Consider the following 14,109-nt stretch of genomic DNA (forward strand, 5'->3'; position numbering starts at 1 on the left):
TGTATGCATTTGGGATTGTGTGTGTGTGTGTTTCATCTGCGTGTGTGTGTGTGTGTGTGTGTTTGAGAATAAGATGAGAAAAAGAAAAGAGGAAGGACAGAATTTCACATTTTCACACAAAAAGGTGCATTTTCCTTAAAGAGCGAGATATCAAATCTGTGTTTTATTTTAGTTACGCGGCGGCGGCCATGGCGGCGGCGTGACACGACACCTGCCTCGCCCGTTGTCATTCGCCGCATCCAGCCAACCTCGACTCACCTTCTCCCTCGCTTCAGGCTCGGGTAGCTGTCAATCCGTCCTCCGGTCGGGGAACATGAGCGATGGGCCTATCAGGATGCCACCATTAGCCAGCCCCCTGAGTGGTAAATAAACGATTGCGCCGGTACACTGCAGGTGTTGTCATAGCAACCCACTCTCAGTGCCAGCCCCGCCCACGCTCATTCTCCCCTCTCTCAGTGGAGGAGTCACCGGGAGGTCAACGAGTCAACGTGCCGCAGCCGCCACGACACGGCGCTGTTTGGCCCCCCCTTTTCTCTTTTTTTTTTTCCTCCCTCTCGCTCCCACACTGAGTCAATTTGATCTGCATCCAGGTTGCAGCAAACACAGGGGCTGATATGTGTCACCTCTCACGCTGTATCCCCTGACGACGTCCTAATAAGATACAACCAGACCGTTACCCCGACTCAACCGCTCACGGACGCTTGATTTTTCTCACCTCAGAGCATTTTGGAGAGATTTAACATTCATTCACACAGACACAATGAGCTAAAACATGCCTCCTCTTTCCCCCTTAAAACCTTGTAATTTTCAGAGTTTAAGATGCAAAAGAGCACAAAAAACAACTGAAAAGACAAAAAAAAAAGAAAGAGGGAAACAAACAGAAGGAAGAGGACATTGAGGAGTTTGCATAGTTTTTGTCATTTGGGTAATTTACTCTCCACGCCTCCTGGAATGTCCCTATTACAGCAGGTGTACTCTGGATGAACCCATTTCAAGTATGAGGAAGATGGACTCTGCACGCCTGACAGACTTCCACCGCCATTGGCACCCACTCTGTGATGTAGCAGTTGTATTAAAATGGCGGGCGCTGCTGATAATCCAAAAGACCTTTTCTCGGGGAGAATTTGAGACCGACTGCACAGATGGGCCGCGGAGATAAATAAAACTCTGTCACTACGGTTGGTGGAATAGTGCTGCAACGCCCCCAAGGGAGAGAAAAACTGTTTCGTTTCCTCTCTCCGATGCCTTTGCCCCCCTCCCGTCCGTCTGCCCCCCCCCCCACCTCCCCCCCTTTTTTTTTTTCCTCCTCCTCTGTTTCACGTTCTCTCGATATGGGTACCAGAGCCGGGCTTTTCCCCTCTCTGGCCTTATGAGGAGCATAAAAAGACCATTTTGGACTGAACTTTCCCCCCCTCCCCCGATGTTATGAGCTCAAACACACATTGAATTGTCAGTCAGAGGTTGTCAGAGAGCCAAAACGTACTGGAACATCCCAGTCAGAGCTGTCAGCGAGGCTCGCAGCAGGGGGGGGGGGGGGGGGGACGATGAGGCCTGGATGGACAATCTGCTTATTGTGGGTACCTGTTTGTGCTGTAAGAACACTTAAGTCTTGCGGTTTATCACTGTCCCGGTCATCCATCGTTTACTCGCTGTCCAGAGAGAGCGCTCATTAGCCGCAGGCCTGCCTCTCATTCCTCTGGTCTGGAGAGAAGTGTCAGGTGTGGAACGATAGGCCGAAACACTTTGACAAAACGCCGTTTGTCGCGCAGGATGAATGTGTGTTTTTACAGCTAGAACCTGTAAGAACTTCTGATCTAAAGCACATCTAGAGCCATCTGGTGTCTGTCATCAATGGGGGAAAACTTTTATATATATGTGTGTGTGTGTGTGTGTGTGTGACTGCTTACATGTTGCTCACACGTATGTCATATGTGCTCGCGTGTGTAGTCGAGCGTTTCATCTTCTCCTCTGCGCCGCGGAGATAAAACGTTCACGCAGCCATTCTCAATCTGCCGGAGGGGAGAGATGAGTGTCCAGGCTCTCCGTTCCATCAGGGCGGGAAAACAACGGCCGGCTGGTGCCTCCTCTGTTCCTCTGCTGGGCTTTAACGCCCCTCTGGTCTTTGGCCAAATATTGATCCAGTACAGATCTCGTTAGAGCCCAACTGCTGCGATCAGATGATCATATGGTGGTTGATGTGACTCTTGTTCCTAAAACACATTAAAGGACTTAAACAAATTAATTCAATGTTTTTTTTTTAATTCCAGTTTTCTGTGAGGAAACTGAAACAGCAAAAGAAAACCTGAAATTTGCAAAATGTGTTTTATAAATCTGGAAAATCTCTTATTTTTAATTCTTTAAGGCTTCAACAAATATTTTAACTGACAGTTATTATGTTGATTTAACTTTTTAGAATTAACTGTGTTTGAAGGATAATAATTTAATCTAACAGTGATTTGATTTTGACTCTTTCAGCAATGATTAATACACATCAATTCATTTTGATATTCCCAAAAAGTGTAAAACAAATATAAATTATAAAAAGCAACTTAACTGTTTGAGCCAACAATAATTAAACACATATAAACCTTTATTTAAAAGAATGGCATTTATTTTGAAGGACAGATTTTTGCAGCTCAGTTTGTCTAAATTATAATTTCTTCTTCTTTAGCTCACAGTTAGTTTCAGTAAAAAACAGATTTTATTGTTTTATTTATTCACATGTTGTGTTTCAATGATGAGAAACACCTTCATTTTATTTCTAGTCATGAATTTAATTGATTGAAACGTTTCAAATTGTTGTATAATACATAGATATATTTACAACCCTTTAATTTAGTCAATAAGTTATCCAAAATTATAGCAAATACCCACCAGAAGTTACAAAAAATCCAAAGTGATTTCTAATAACTGCTTATTTTATTATTATTTTACCTTTAATATATTTAGTTTACATTGAAGTCAAACTCAGTTGTTTCTTTCAAGACTTTCTTTCGTAGCGTTTCATCTGTGAACGACACCCAGCATAATATTTTCTTTTACACACGGACGACTGATCCTGTTTCTTTCTTTTTTTAATCACAGAACAGAAATGAAGTCTCGCTCTAATTAGTCTGGGAGAACTCGGCCAGGTGGTGCTTATGGCTTTTTGAGCAATAAAAAAAAAAAAAAAGACATTTTATTTTAGACAGTCGCTGTCTCAATAGTCTTGTTTACCTTTTTCCCCCTAATCTTTGAATGAAAACCTCGAGGCTAAAGCACCTGATGTTCAGCAGAATATTGTTCATGTTGTTGAGTTTATACAACACAAGAACGATTTTAACCTGATGTGTTTTTTTGTTTTTTTTAGTGGAAAAGGATTTACTGTCACTGTCTTAATAATATGAGATAAAACTGTGCACCTGCTTCATTCACTCGCTCCTTGACGCCTTTTTGGAGTCTCACCGTTCTTTATTTTTTTAAAATTTTGGCTGCAGGAGTACAACATTCACGGCTGGTGGGTCGGCGAGCTGAACGGCACCGTGGGTATCGTCCCCAAGGACTTCCTGCACCCGGCCTACATCCTCTGAGCTCCCAACAGGTACCGAAGGCAGCGCTCTTCTCTCTCTCTCTCTCTCTTATCATCAGCATTATGGACCATTATTGTGGCCCTAATACACAGAAACAGTCCCCCTGGTGCTCATCCAGACTGCCATTGAGGTACATTCAGCCCGTTGACCTGCCGTTTATGGCATCTGCTGGCTGGAAGAAGTACTGCATAAAACAATCTGAACGGTGCAATGGGTGAGAATAAATATGTACAACAAAAGCGTGATTACAGCGTCAGTTGTCCTATTTAAGAAAATGATTCCCTAATACCGGTAGATAGGCGCAGCTTAAAATGAACACTGAATTATTAATGAGCGTTTGCCTGATAGTGTTTTTTTTCTTTCTTCTTCTTCTTCTTCTTCTTCTACAGAGCCGCTGCCGACACGTCCAGCCATGAATTCCACCGACAGACGCGTCAGACAATCTTTTGTAATTTGGAAATTATTCTCCGTCATAAGACGGTAAATTTTATATCATGTAAATGTGCTGCAGTACAAACTCTTTAACGTACACTATAAAACTATTATTATGTGCTTTCAAACTATATTCATGTTCAAACTAGAGCTCAAATGATTAGTCAATGGATCAATCAACTGGAAATGAACTGTTTCTAACGAGAAGTTTGATGATTGATTAATCATTTAATTAATTAATAAAAACTATAAAACATTCTCTGGTTTCTCAAATGTGAATATTTTCTGATCTGATATCTGTTTTATATCAGTATAACTTGAATATGTTTCAAATTTTAGACTGTTGGGATTTTTAATGAGTATTTTCTAGGATTTTCTGACATTTTACTGACCAAATGATTAATAATGAAGCAGAAATCAGGAATTAAACAGAATAATTAATAATGAAAGTAGCTGCAGCCTCAGTGCAAATTAATTAATCATTGTGGATTGATAACATGTATCAATTCACTATTAAAGATTAGATTAAAATCAGCAATATGTGGATTGATAATAATATTTCTCTCAGTCAAGAGTTTTTAAGTATTGACATATTTAGGAAAAGTCAACAGATGATTAATGTGTAAAATATTCCAGACGACATAGTATCAGGAGTTTAACAGAAATCTGAAAAGTATCAGTACAATTTACTGCCTGATCAGTTTGGTTATTAAACAGGTTTGACTTACAGCCACTAGGAGGCAGCATTGCTCCAATATGTCGTCTTTAAACCCTGAGATCTGTTGGGTGAGACGACATTACAAGCTTGAAACCACAGAAATAAACACTCACAAGTGTCGCAGTAACGAAGAAAAACAGTTTTTATTTGAAATAAAACCAGACTATATTTTATATAATTACACAGACGCAGTCACTCAGGTTATCAGTCCCCTCGTTAGATCCACGTTATAAAATAGAGATGTCCTTAGAAAGAGACGGCTCTTAAAAAAAAAGACTTTTTAAAAGCAACTCAACTTTGACAAACTACATTTACAGTGTATAAACAAAGTAAAACCCGGAACTGATGAATCGACCTGCTGCGTCTCATGGCTGTGACAGTTTTAAGATGACTGAAACATTCATGATGATCAAACACTGACGATCATTAACAGTCAAAAACTAAAATCACACTAAATAACAATGTCAGCTCATTTCTATGTGAAACAGCTCTATAAACTCTGGGTCCCTTTTTTTTTTGAATGAAACAGAACCGATTAGAAGCACAAACAGCAGTAGTGTGAAAACAGTCAGTCAGAGTTCAGACTGGTTGAATTAAGGCTGATCATTTAAACCATGTGAGTCTAGTTTCATGTAGGCGGTGATTTAACGTTTTAAAATAACTTACACCCACTTTAACCAGCTGTAAAGGTTATAAGAGGCAGTGTTGTGTCCTAAAAAAGGAAACGAGTACCTGACTCAAACCATCTGACAATGACGGACCTTAATGTGTGAACTGTGACGTCACTGTGAAGGTGTGAATCATGTTTCCTCTGTAAACAGTTTCAGAGTGTCATCAGGCTCTCAGGACTGAAAGGGGGCTTCCCAAGTGTTAACTATTATTAATCGTTCAATATGACACGAAATATCAAAAACAGGCCCGTTTATTTGTTTTTTTGTGCTTTGTGGAGCTAAAACGTTTTATTCTTTTCCATCTCTGATCCACCGTCTGTTAATAAATAAATATCAGGTCGACTCTGCTGCCTGTAAAACATAATCTGCACGTACATGTTGAGAGCAGTGCGTGCGAAGAGGTGAACTCACGGAGTGTCGGTCTGCTCTCAGTCCAAAAACTAAACTGGTTTAATGTTCCAGCACTAAAAACGCCAAAGTCCGTCTCCGACTGACCGACTGGGACAGTTAAACCAACTTCATCAGTCGCCTCGGCTGAGCGTCGCCACTTCCTGTATCCTTCCTTTCATACATGTCATAAATAACCTTTTCTTGTTTTTATCTGTAGACAAAGTCGTGACATGTCTGCTATAAATTATGCTCGGCGTCATTATCAGGTTTGAACAAGACGTGTTTTTCTGTTGAACAGCTTTTCTCAGCTCACATTATCAGGATTCAGTAGGACACAGATGTTGACTGAAATAATACCTTGATTTTTTTTATGAGTTTCACATCTGTGACTTCATTTAAATGTATATTTCTGTCATAATTTGTCTCTCGGATGTTTCGTTATCTCCACAAACTAACATGACTACATTTCAGAGCACATTTGACTTAAAATGTGACTCACAGACATTAATTTGATCTGTTTATACAACAACAAAACCTTTCGATCTGGTCAGAAAAACCCTAAATCAAAGATGCATGTGTGTTTTTTTGTGAGCTTGGGCACCCTCTGCTGTTCCTAAAAAGCAAATCATCATCCAGAACTTAGATGTTGGAAAAACAGTGCCAATATTTACTGTACCTGAGTGTATATGAAGGTTTTAAATTTAAAATAAGATATACACTGTTGTTTTTTTGTTTTTTTTTTTTGAAACGTTATACCGACAACATAAGTTTCAGTGATGGGACTCTAACAGAGCGGATCGTCTACATTTTTAAAGACGTAATGAGCAGATTTTCAGGAACACGACACCCAGTTTGTATGTTTATATGCTGAATATGATCGAATGTGTCTTTGGCAGAGAACAACTCCCATGATCCATTGCTGCGGCTCAGTGAGAGTTGTGTAGAGACTTGAAGGTGCCATTCAGCTGTTAAACTAATGCACCTCCACCTCGTGAGTCTCCTCTGAGGCGTCCAAAGACAGCGAGGACAGGGTTTCCTGCTCCGCGCACCTACTGTCAGCTAATTCGGGAACACGGCTGGTCTCTAAGATGCTGAAGTCGCTGTTTTCAGCCAAATCTCCGCCAGATACATTTGAGCCGACGTCCAAAGAGTTGCTCAGGTCCCTGATGTCGGCCATGTATTGCAGGTCTTTCTCCTCAGAGCAGCCGTTCATCTGTAGGTCCAAAATGTTCCTGCTGCAAGCCTCAACTTCCGACCAGTGAGCGACCTCCTCGGGAGAAGTCTTCATGTAGTCGTTCGCCACCTCGGTCTCGTCACAGATGCTTTCTTCATCGCTGACCTTGACGATGCTCTCGTTGGAGGACGGCAGCGACCGGCTGTCCTCGTCGCTGTCCTCTTTAGTCCTGCTTCCATCCACATCCACTTCCTGCTGAGCTTGCTTTTCGTCCATCTGTTGAACGGCGTCACCGCGGTCGACCTCGGGGACACTGAGCTCATTGTGATTCACTTCATGGATTTCTGACTGAAGTGCTGTCTCCTCTGCACTCAGCAGTTCATCACTATTCTCTTTGTCTTGCTCGTCTGGTTTGTCAGGCTCCTCGGGACAGGTGACCTCTGTAACGTGACCATCAGTGACACCGCTGACCTCAGGGATGGCGTGATTTTCTAAAACCTGCTTTTCAGAGCAGACGTCCTCCAGAGTGTCCTCCTGAGATGCGGCGAGGTGATCTACACTCTGTTCCTTTGAGTCTGTAAAATCTAAAACCGCGACGGAATTCACACATTTTTCTGGAAACTCACAGCTGACGTTTTCTATATTTGTCTTCTCAGTCGTGTCTGGATGAGAAACTGTCTCTTCTATTGTATCTGACGTCTCCTCGCTGACTGTACGCTCCTCCTCGAGCACGCCGTCCACCCCACAGTTCTCCTCAAAGCCAGTCCCCATAGGCGAGTGCACCTCCACTGGAGTCTGAATTTGACAGCTCCTCTGCTGAGTCCGTTCTCCAAGGCTCAGACTCTCAGGTGTTTCATCATCCTGTCTGTCGCCCAGAAAAAAAGTCACCTCTGTCGGGTCGCAGTCCTCAACCACGGCCTCTAGATGGTTGAGCTTCTGGAGGACCCTTATAGAGGATTTCTCCTTGTGCTGCAACTCAGCTGTGTCTCTATCGTGGAGCTCCAGTAAACCGTCGAGAGGGTCAGAGTCACCGCACGACAACAGCTCGGGGCTGTGGGTGTCTTCATTTTGTAGGCAAGGTTGATGAGGAGCTGGGCTGTGGAGCGAGGAAGAGAAAACATTTTGTTTTACTGGAAAGAAACAGCAACATTCAATTTCAAAAGAACAAGAAGTTAATTCTATATTTATAAAGTTCTGGTCCATATGAGGGGCACAAATAAATCTAAAGAGGTTTTTTCCACGTCATTAGTTCTGTATCAACAGTTCACATCCCTGCCTCGTACCTCTCCATCGACTCATAAGAAACAGTCAGACTCGGCTCCTTGATGGAGTCGTCCTCTTGAGCCTGAGCCAAGCCCCGATTGGACGAGGCATAGGTGAGGATGGCGTCCGTCACCGTGTAAGGAGTGTGGCCCTGCACGCAGTCCTGGATGTGACCGACCGGGAGCTGGGTCTGCAGGAAGAGGTGGAGCTGGCTGTCTGACAGACACACCGTCATGTTCACCACTCTGTGGTATGGTACAGAAATATACACTCAAGATTAATGTCAACAAAAGATTTTACCATTAAGTTACACATATTAAATGTTTACAGCAGATTAACAGATAATATCTAATCTGATTTTTTGTTCTCATGAAGAACAAAACAAAGAAAAGAACAAGAACTGACTTGTCCAGGAAGGTCTGAAGTCCTTTCCTTCTCCTCTCCAGGAAGTCCTCATTGCTAAAGGAGAATAAGGATTTTCCTGGAAGGTCTGGGACGGGCCTGGAGGGATGAAAACAAGCAAAAAGGGTTTATTCTCCATGTTTGTAGTTTACAGCATCTTTGCTAAATGAATTATGTTACAGATGTGCCATGTAGGTGACAGAAAACCTTGGAGAGGACCGACGGCACTGAGATAAATCTGTGTTAAGAGTAACCTGGTGGAAGCTCTTTATAACACAGGAGGAGTTAATAATTTTGGTCAAATACATTACTAAACACTTGTATCTGTTTATTAATATAAACAACTACATTATACTGTGTTACAGGCTGTTTATTAACTGTTTATATGTTGCTTATAAATACTAAATATGGAGGTTAAAATATACAGTTACTGGCATCAACAAGATGAATATTTCCATCAACCAGCTTTTTTTGGTCACTTCAGGTCAGTGGAACAAGCTGCAAACACAATATTGACATATTATCACATTATAAAGTTCATATAGTGACTGTTTTTGCAACAGTTGCCCATTTACACATCCAGCAGACACAGTCCAACAATCATTTGGAGTCATGATTCTGGCCATGATGAATCTAGGTCCAGTATTCACTCCCCTTTTATCTCTGTTTTGGTCTCCACCAGAAACACATCTGGCTCTTTAGCTGCCAAATGCTTCGCCAGCTAGTTGCTAACTGTGTCTGTCTGCCCTTTAGTGATAAGCAGGTAGTGTGGGGAACAGTGGGGTCATCAGTGTTTTCATTGATGAAAAAGCATTTTTGGCTGTCATGTAAAACTGGCCCCGGGGGCCTCGGATGACACATCACTGAAATGCTCACAGCTATCGACCCCGGACAGGAAGAGCACTAAACCGGGACGAGCTGCTTCCTCTTCACGTCTACTTACACCAAACCGGCGTTCTTCTGCAGCTTCTTCTTGAGCCAGACAAACTCACTGTAGCGCCGCCGCACACAGGACGTCTTGGCTGTGAAGGCCTTACTGTTGGTCTGGGAATGGAAACAAAAAGGTGTGTATTATAGTTTATACTACTGCAATGCACAGACAAAACCAACGAGCCGATGTTAAATCCCATCAAAAGACCAAAACCTCCTGCTGACAAATGTTCTCTGTGTATCCAAACGACTGATATATCTTATTCCTCTGTGCTGTAGAGCTGCGTTTTTGTCCAAAAACTGTTAAAAACACATCAATAAGACACACATTCCTTCATCAGTATGAACACAGATTTTGGTTCAACCCCACACACACCATCCTGCTGCCAGAAACACTCACTAGAGCAACAAATGTGTGTTAATCCACAGCTGAAAATAGTCCTCCTGTTTGAGTAACATTTACTAAAAACTACATTTCCCAGCTGTTTCAGGAAGTTACGGAGACTTTTTAATTAAATGTTTGTGACCCGTTTTTTAAAAAGACGTCTATCTTTAATAGGAACCAATGAGCTCAGACCGAGTGCTAAAGGCGAGGTAAGAACGTGTTAAGAGACGGACGCGTTGATGGTTTTGTTCTTTTCATGGGATTTGTTAACAATAAGAAAAGTACAGAATAACACAAAATCTTTCTACTTAATTTTACAACATGTTAAATTTATTTTTGTGACTGAGATGATTCACGCTCCAGTTGTTCAACTGTTGCTGATCTAACAGCAGAACTAACACATGGTCACATGTCAGATTTGTTCCAGTAATGTGTCACAGAGTCCATTGATGTTTGCATAACAAGCGACTACCTTCTGACGACCCAGAATCAATTACAAGCTGTGTTGGTAAGTTTCCATGTCATTAAAGTGAATTCCATTAGAGGAGAAAAGTCCTCAGAGGCGTATTTTCTCTGCTGTGACTCCCCTCCTGTTTCATTTGAAGCCACAGTAATTAGAGATGGTTGGAATGTCAAGAAAAATAAAAATGATAAACTATAAACAGGAAACCTTTACCTTTTAATTGTGTTTATTTAATTAAATTCAGGCATGCCCTGTCTGTTTTGGAGGAGCTTTAAATAAAACTGTACTAATCATTATTGCATTATTGTGTGTATCTCTATAATTAAGCGTTTCAAAAAATGTGCACAAAAGTTTCAATGAATGCTGGGAACAGAAATAACTAGAAGATACTAAAGAATGGATCAAACTGTCAACACTGCCAGCTTTTTCTGTATCTCACATTTACCAAAGCAAAGCAACCACGACTCAACAAAATGACATTAGATCATGTGAGGTCACATGACGTCCTCCCAATTCCATGAGTCAACACCCGCACATCCGTGTGAGCATGGAGCCTTAACTGCTGACGCAGCGTTCTTAAACACAGACAGCTGCCAAGACGACGACAACATCAACTCCTGTCCAAACACAATGTAAAGAAGGAAACTCTCCGCTCTCGCAAATGGTTGGGTTCAGTTCAGCTGAGATTGACGAACGTCTCAAAACTCTTATCAAACACGTGTTATCTGAAGCTCCAGACGATGTGATATTGACTTCTAATGACTTTGTAGTAACAGATTAGTAGAAAACTACATTTGGTTTGGATTAATGTCAAAAACTGCTACACTGGTTTAAAATTACAGGTAATTCTTGTCTGGCAGGAAACTCTTTAAGTATCAACAAAGATTTGACAGGAAGGCAACTTTTCAAAGCCACAAACCACAAAGACCAGTCAAAGTTCTCACTGTTAAGAAGCTTTCAATACTTACATGTAAGAAAATCTTAAAATCCACATATGAATTCCATGAGCCTTCGTTCTGAATGCGGGGATCCTGAACCCGCACTGCAACAAACTCCTGAAGGGCAGAAACAAACAAAGAACAAACAAAGAAAAACAGTTTCACAAGTCTTTAAAATAGAAAATATATATATTTATACTGCTGTAGTGTCTCTAACAGATTGAGATCTAGATTACTGTGAAGACACGACACATGCCTCCTCTACACTGAGGCCAAGTTCCTCATACGCTTTTTAAACACATCAATGGAGGAATTGTTCTTTGGCATTTGTTCTGTGGTACTTTCAAGAGATTCAAGAGGTTTTATTGTCACATGCCCATGCAACGTTGAAGGCCGTGAAATTTGGCTTCTTTGAGCTTTAGTTCCAATTATAGTGTATAATAAAATGAGAGATAAATATAATAAAATGAAAGAGAAAAATACATTCTATTGCACATTGTTGGGCAGGTGCCGTATTGCACATAAAAGATGAGATGTTTAAAAAGAGGAGGAGGTGTATCGCTGCTTGGTTTTCTTTTTAGGTTTCACTAACTCAGAAGAAATGAATCTTGTGTTAAATTTAGAAGAGGAAGAAGAAAACAAAAAAAAGGGCAACAGGAGGTTACTTACATCTTCTTCTTGATTCCTGATCATCCTACCGAGTGCTGCACTGCACACAGAGAGGAGAAATCAATGAGAGGAAATCATTCAGTTAATCAGGATAAAACGCTCTCACAACTGTTATGATGATGTCCTGAGCTGATGACTCATCCTTTAAAAGAGAAGCTGAAATCAACTGAGTCACTCTCGCAGCAGAGTTTGTGTCTTCACCACTCAAAAGAGCTAAATATTTAAGACTCTTGAGAGCCAGTTGAAGAGCCAATCCTGAAGTAGCAGCCTATTGAACAGCCAAATACTGTCCAGCTAGTAGACCAGGACTCATTTAAACCAGTATTATCTATTGTAAGCTGAGTACAATGTATTTATCTGCCGGTGCTTCCCCTCTGAGATAGAGAAGTGGTAATTGTAATGACATGCCACTGTGTTAAACAATAGTCATAGTGGTTTTTCAGGGAATCTGACACTTGGTTTGTCTGTAAAACAGGGATGCAAGTAACGATTAGTTTCATTATCGGTCATTATGTCTCTGTTTGGTCTATAAAATACCAGAAAATGGTGAAATATGTTGATCACTGTCTCCCAAAGTCCAAGACGACGTTCTCAAACGTCTTGTTTTGTCCCGACCAACAGTCAATGACTTAAAGATATTCAGTTTACTGTCATAGAAACCAGAAAATATTCACATTTGAGAAGCTGGAACCAGAGAATTTGGACTTTTATTTTCTTAAAGAATGACTCCTAATGATTAATTGTCTACTATAAAATGTCAGAAAAATCACAGAGGTGATGTCTTCAAATCGCTTGTTTTGTCCAGCCAACAGTCCAAAAACCAAAGATATTCAGTTTATAATGAAATACAGTAAACAAGATGTTGCATTTTCCCTTCCCTTAAATTAATAATCGATTGTCGAAATAGTTGTCAATAAATGTTCTCTTGATCGACTATTTGACAAACGTTATTCATGTATTAATGCCTACATGGGTTTAGAGCTGCAACATTAGTTGATTAATTGATTAGTTGCCAACTATTAAATTAATCGCCAACTATTCTGATAATCGAGTTGTTTTGAGTCATTTGAGGAAAACATCTTAAGCTCTGGAAAACAGTGATCAACATTTTCTGACATTTTATGGACCAAACAACAAATCTGAGAAAATAATCAACAGATTAATTGATAATGAAACTAATCTATAGGTGCAGCCCTGTATGGGCTTCAAACAGAAAGCAGACAATTAGTGCTGCAACTACTGATTTACTGTTTCCCAAAGCGCAAGATGGAATCAAATGTCTTTTGTCCAAAACAATCACAACTCAAAGATATTCAGTTTATTGTCATAAATGACTAAAGATACCATAAAATATTCACATTTTAAGAAGCTGGGCCGAGAATTTGAAAATTTTACTCTTAAAAAATGACTCAAAACGATTAAATCGATAATCAAAATAGTTGTCAATTAATTTAATAGTTGGCAACTAATCATTAATCGACTAAGTTCATTGTTAGAGCTCTAAGTTATAAAGAAAGAGAAACTAACTTTCATCACTTATAACCACAGTTACTGACACTTGTAAAAGCTTATTTATTAACCATCACAGAAAATGTTATGCTGTGTTTTAGTTGAAATGTCTTGAATCTGTTTGAGTTTTAAAAATAACAGTCAGGAAGAAATATAATGTAACACCTGATTGTTAGTGTAAATTAAAACAGTCTTCTGACACTGTGTCAATACAAAATAATATAAAGAGAAAAAGCATCTTTAAAAGCTCCACCTAAAGTAATGATAACGTTGTGTCAAGACTCAAAAACCACTAACGGCTGTTTAACGGTTGATTAGTGTTCTGGCCTGAGTGATGAGACTTATGAGCAGGAAACATTAGCTAAAAGCTAACATCCAGTCGACGTGCTGGCTTTACTTACTTTCATGAAGTGTGTGTTAGCTTCTGAGGAAGTATCCAGCCGGCTGTCGTTGTTGATGTCGTCCCGCTTGTCGACGTTTCTGCTTTATTTGAGTCCAAAGTCCTCCAGTCCAGAGGCTTGTTTTCCCGAGCGGCTCCTATCTCCATTTCGCAAGTCACACAAGCAGCGACGCTACGTCACACGGTGACGTAATGC

General features: G+C 40.6%; 2 protein-coding genes across 5 annotated transcripts in view; one reads left to right on the plus strand and one right to left on the minus strand.

The window, feature by feature from the left end:
• skap1 (src kinase associated phosphoprotein 1) overlaps window positions 1–4,259 on the plus strand; it is a 32,496-nt gene extending 28,237 nt beyond the window's left edge. For all 3 annotated transcript variants that reach the window (XM_044336870.1, XM_044336871.1, XM_044336872.1), the window contains exons 12-13: window positions 3,477–3,580; window positions 3,959–4,259. In XM_044336870.1, the coding sequence (XP_044192805.1) occupies window positions 3,477–3,569 (93 nt within the window). In that variant the 3' untranslated portion in view covers window positions 3,570–3,580; window positions 3,959–4,259. The remainder of the gene's footprint in view (window positions 1–3,476; window positions 3,581–3,958) is intronic.
• A 584-nt stretch (window positions 4,260–4,843) lies between these two features.
• snx11 (sorting nexin 11) lies at window positions 4,844–14,109 on the minus strand. 2 transcript variants are annotated; one of them, XM_044337187.1, is made up of 7 exons: window positions 13,915–14,109; window positions 12,005–12,039; window positions 11,366–11,452; window positions 9,563–9,663; window positions 8,623–8,718; window positions 8,238–8,462; window positions 4,844–8,050 (listed from the first exon to the last, which is right to left on the minus strand). In XM_044337187.1, the coding sequence occupies exons 2-7, from the start codon at window positions 12,026–12,028 to the stop codon at window positions 6,754–6,756; spliced, it is 1,830 nt and encodes a 609-aa protein (XP_044193122.1). In that variant the 5' UTR covers window positions 12,029–12,039; window positions 13,915–14,109; the 3' UTR covers window positions 4,844–6,753. The 2 variants fall into 2 exon arrangements, with proteins under 2 accessions (XP_044193122.1, XP_044193121.1); XM_044337186.1 differs by having other exon boundaries at window positions 12,005–12,044.

Source organism: Thunnus albacares, chromosome 20 (genome assembly GCF_914725855.1).
Source record: "Thunnus albacares chromosome 20, fThuAlb1.1, whole genome shotgun sequence".
Taxonomy (NCBI): Eukaryota; Metazoa; Chordata; class Actinopteri; order Scombriformes; family Scombridae; genus Thunnus; species Thunnus albacares.

Coding starts and splice junctions, on each gene's coding strand:
- snx11 (XM_044337187.1), bottom strand. CDS start 12,028: ATGATCAGGAATCAAGAAGAAGAT. Junction 11,453..12,004: donor TCAGGAATCAAGAAGAAGAT/GTAAGTAACCTC, acceptor TCTGCCCTTCAG/GAGTTTGTTGCAGTGCGGGT. Junction 8,719..9,562: donor CAGAAGAACGCCGGTTTGGT/GTAAGTAGACGT, acceptor TCATCCCTCCAG/GCCCGTCCCAGACCTTCCAG.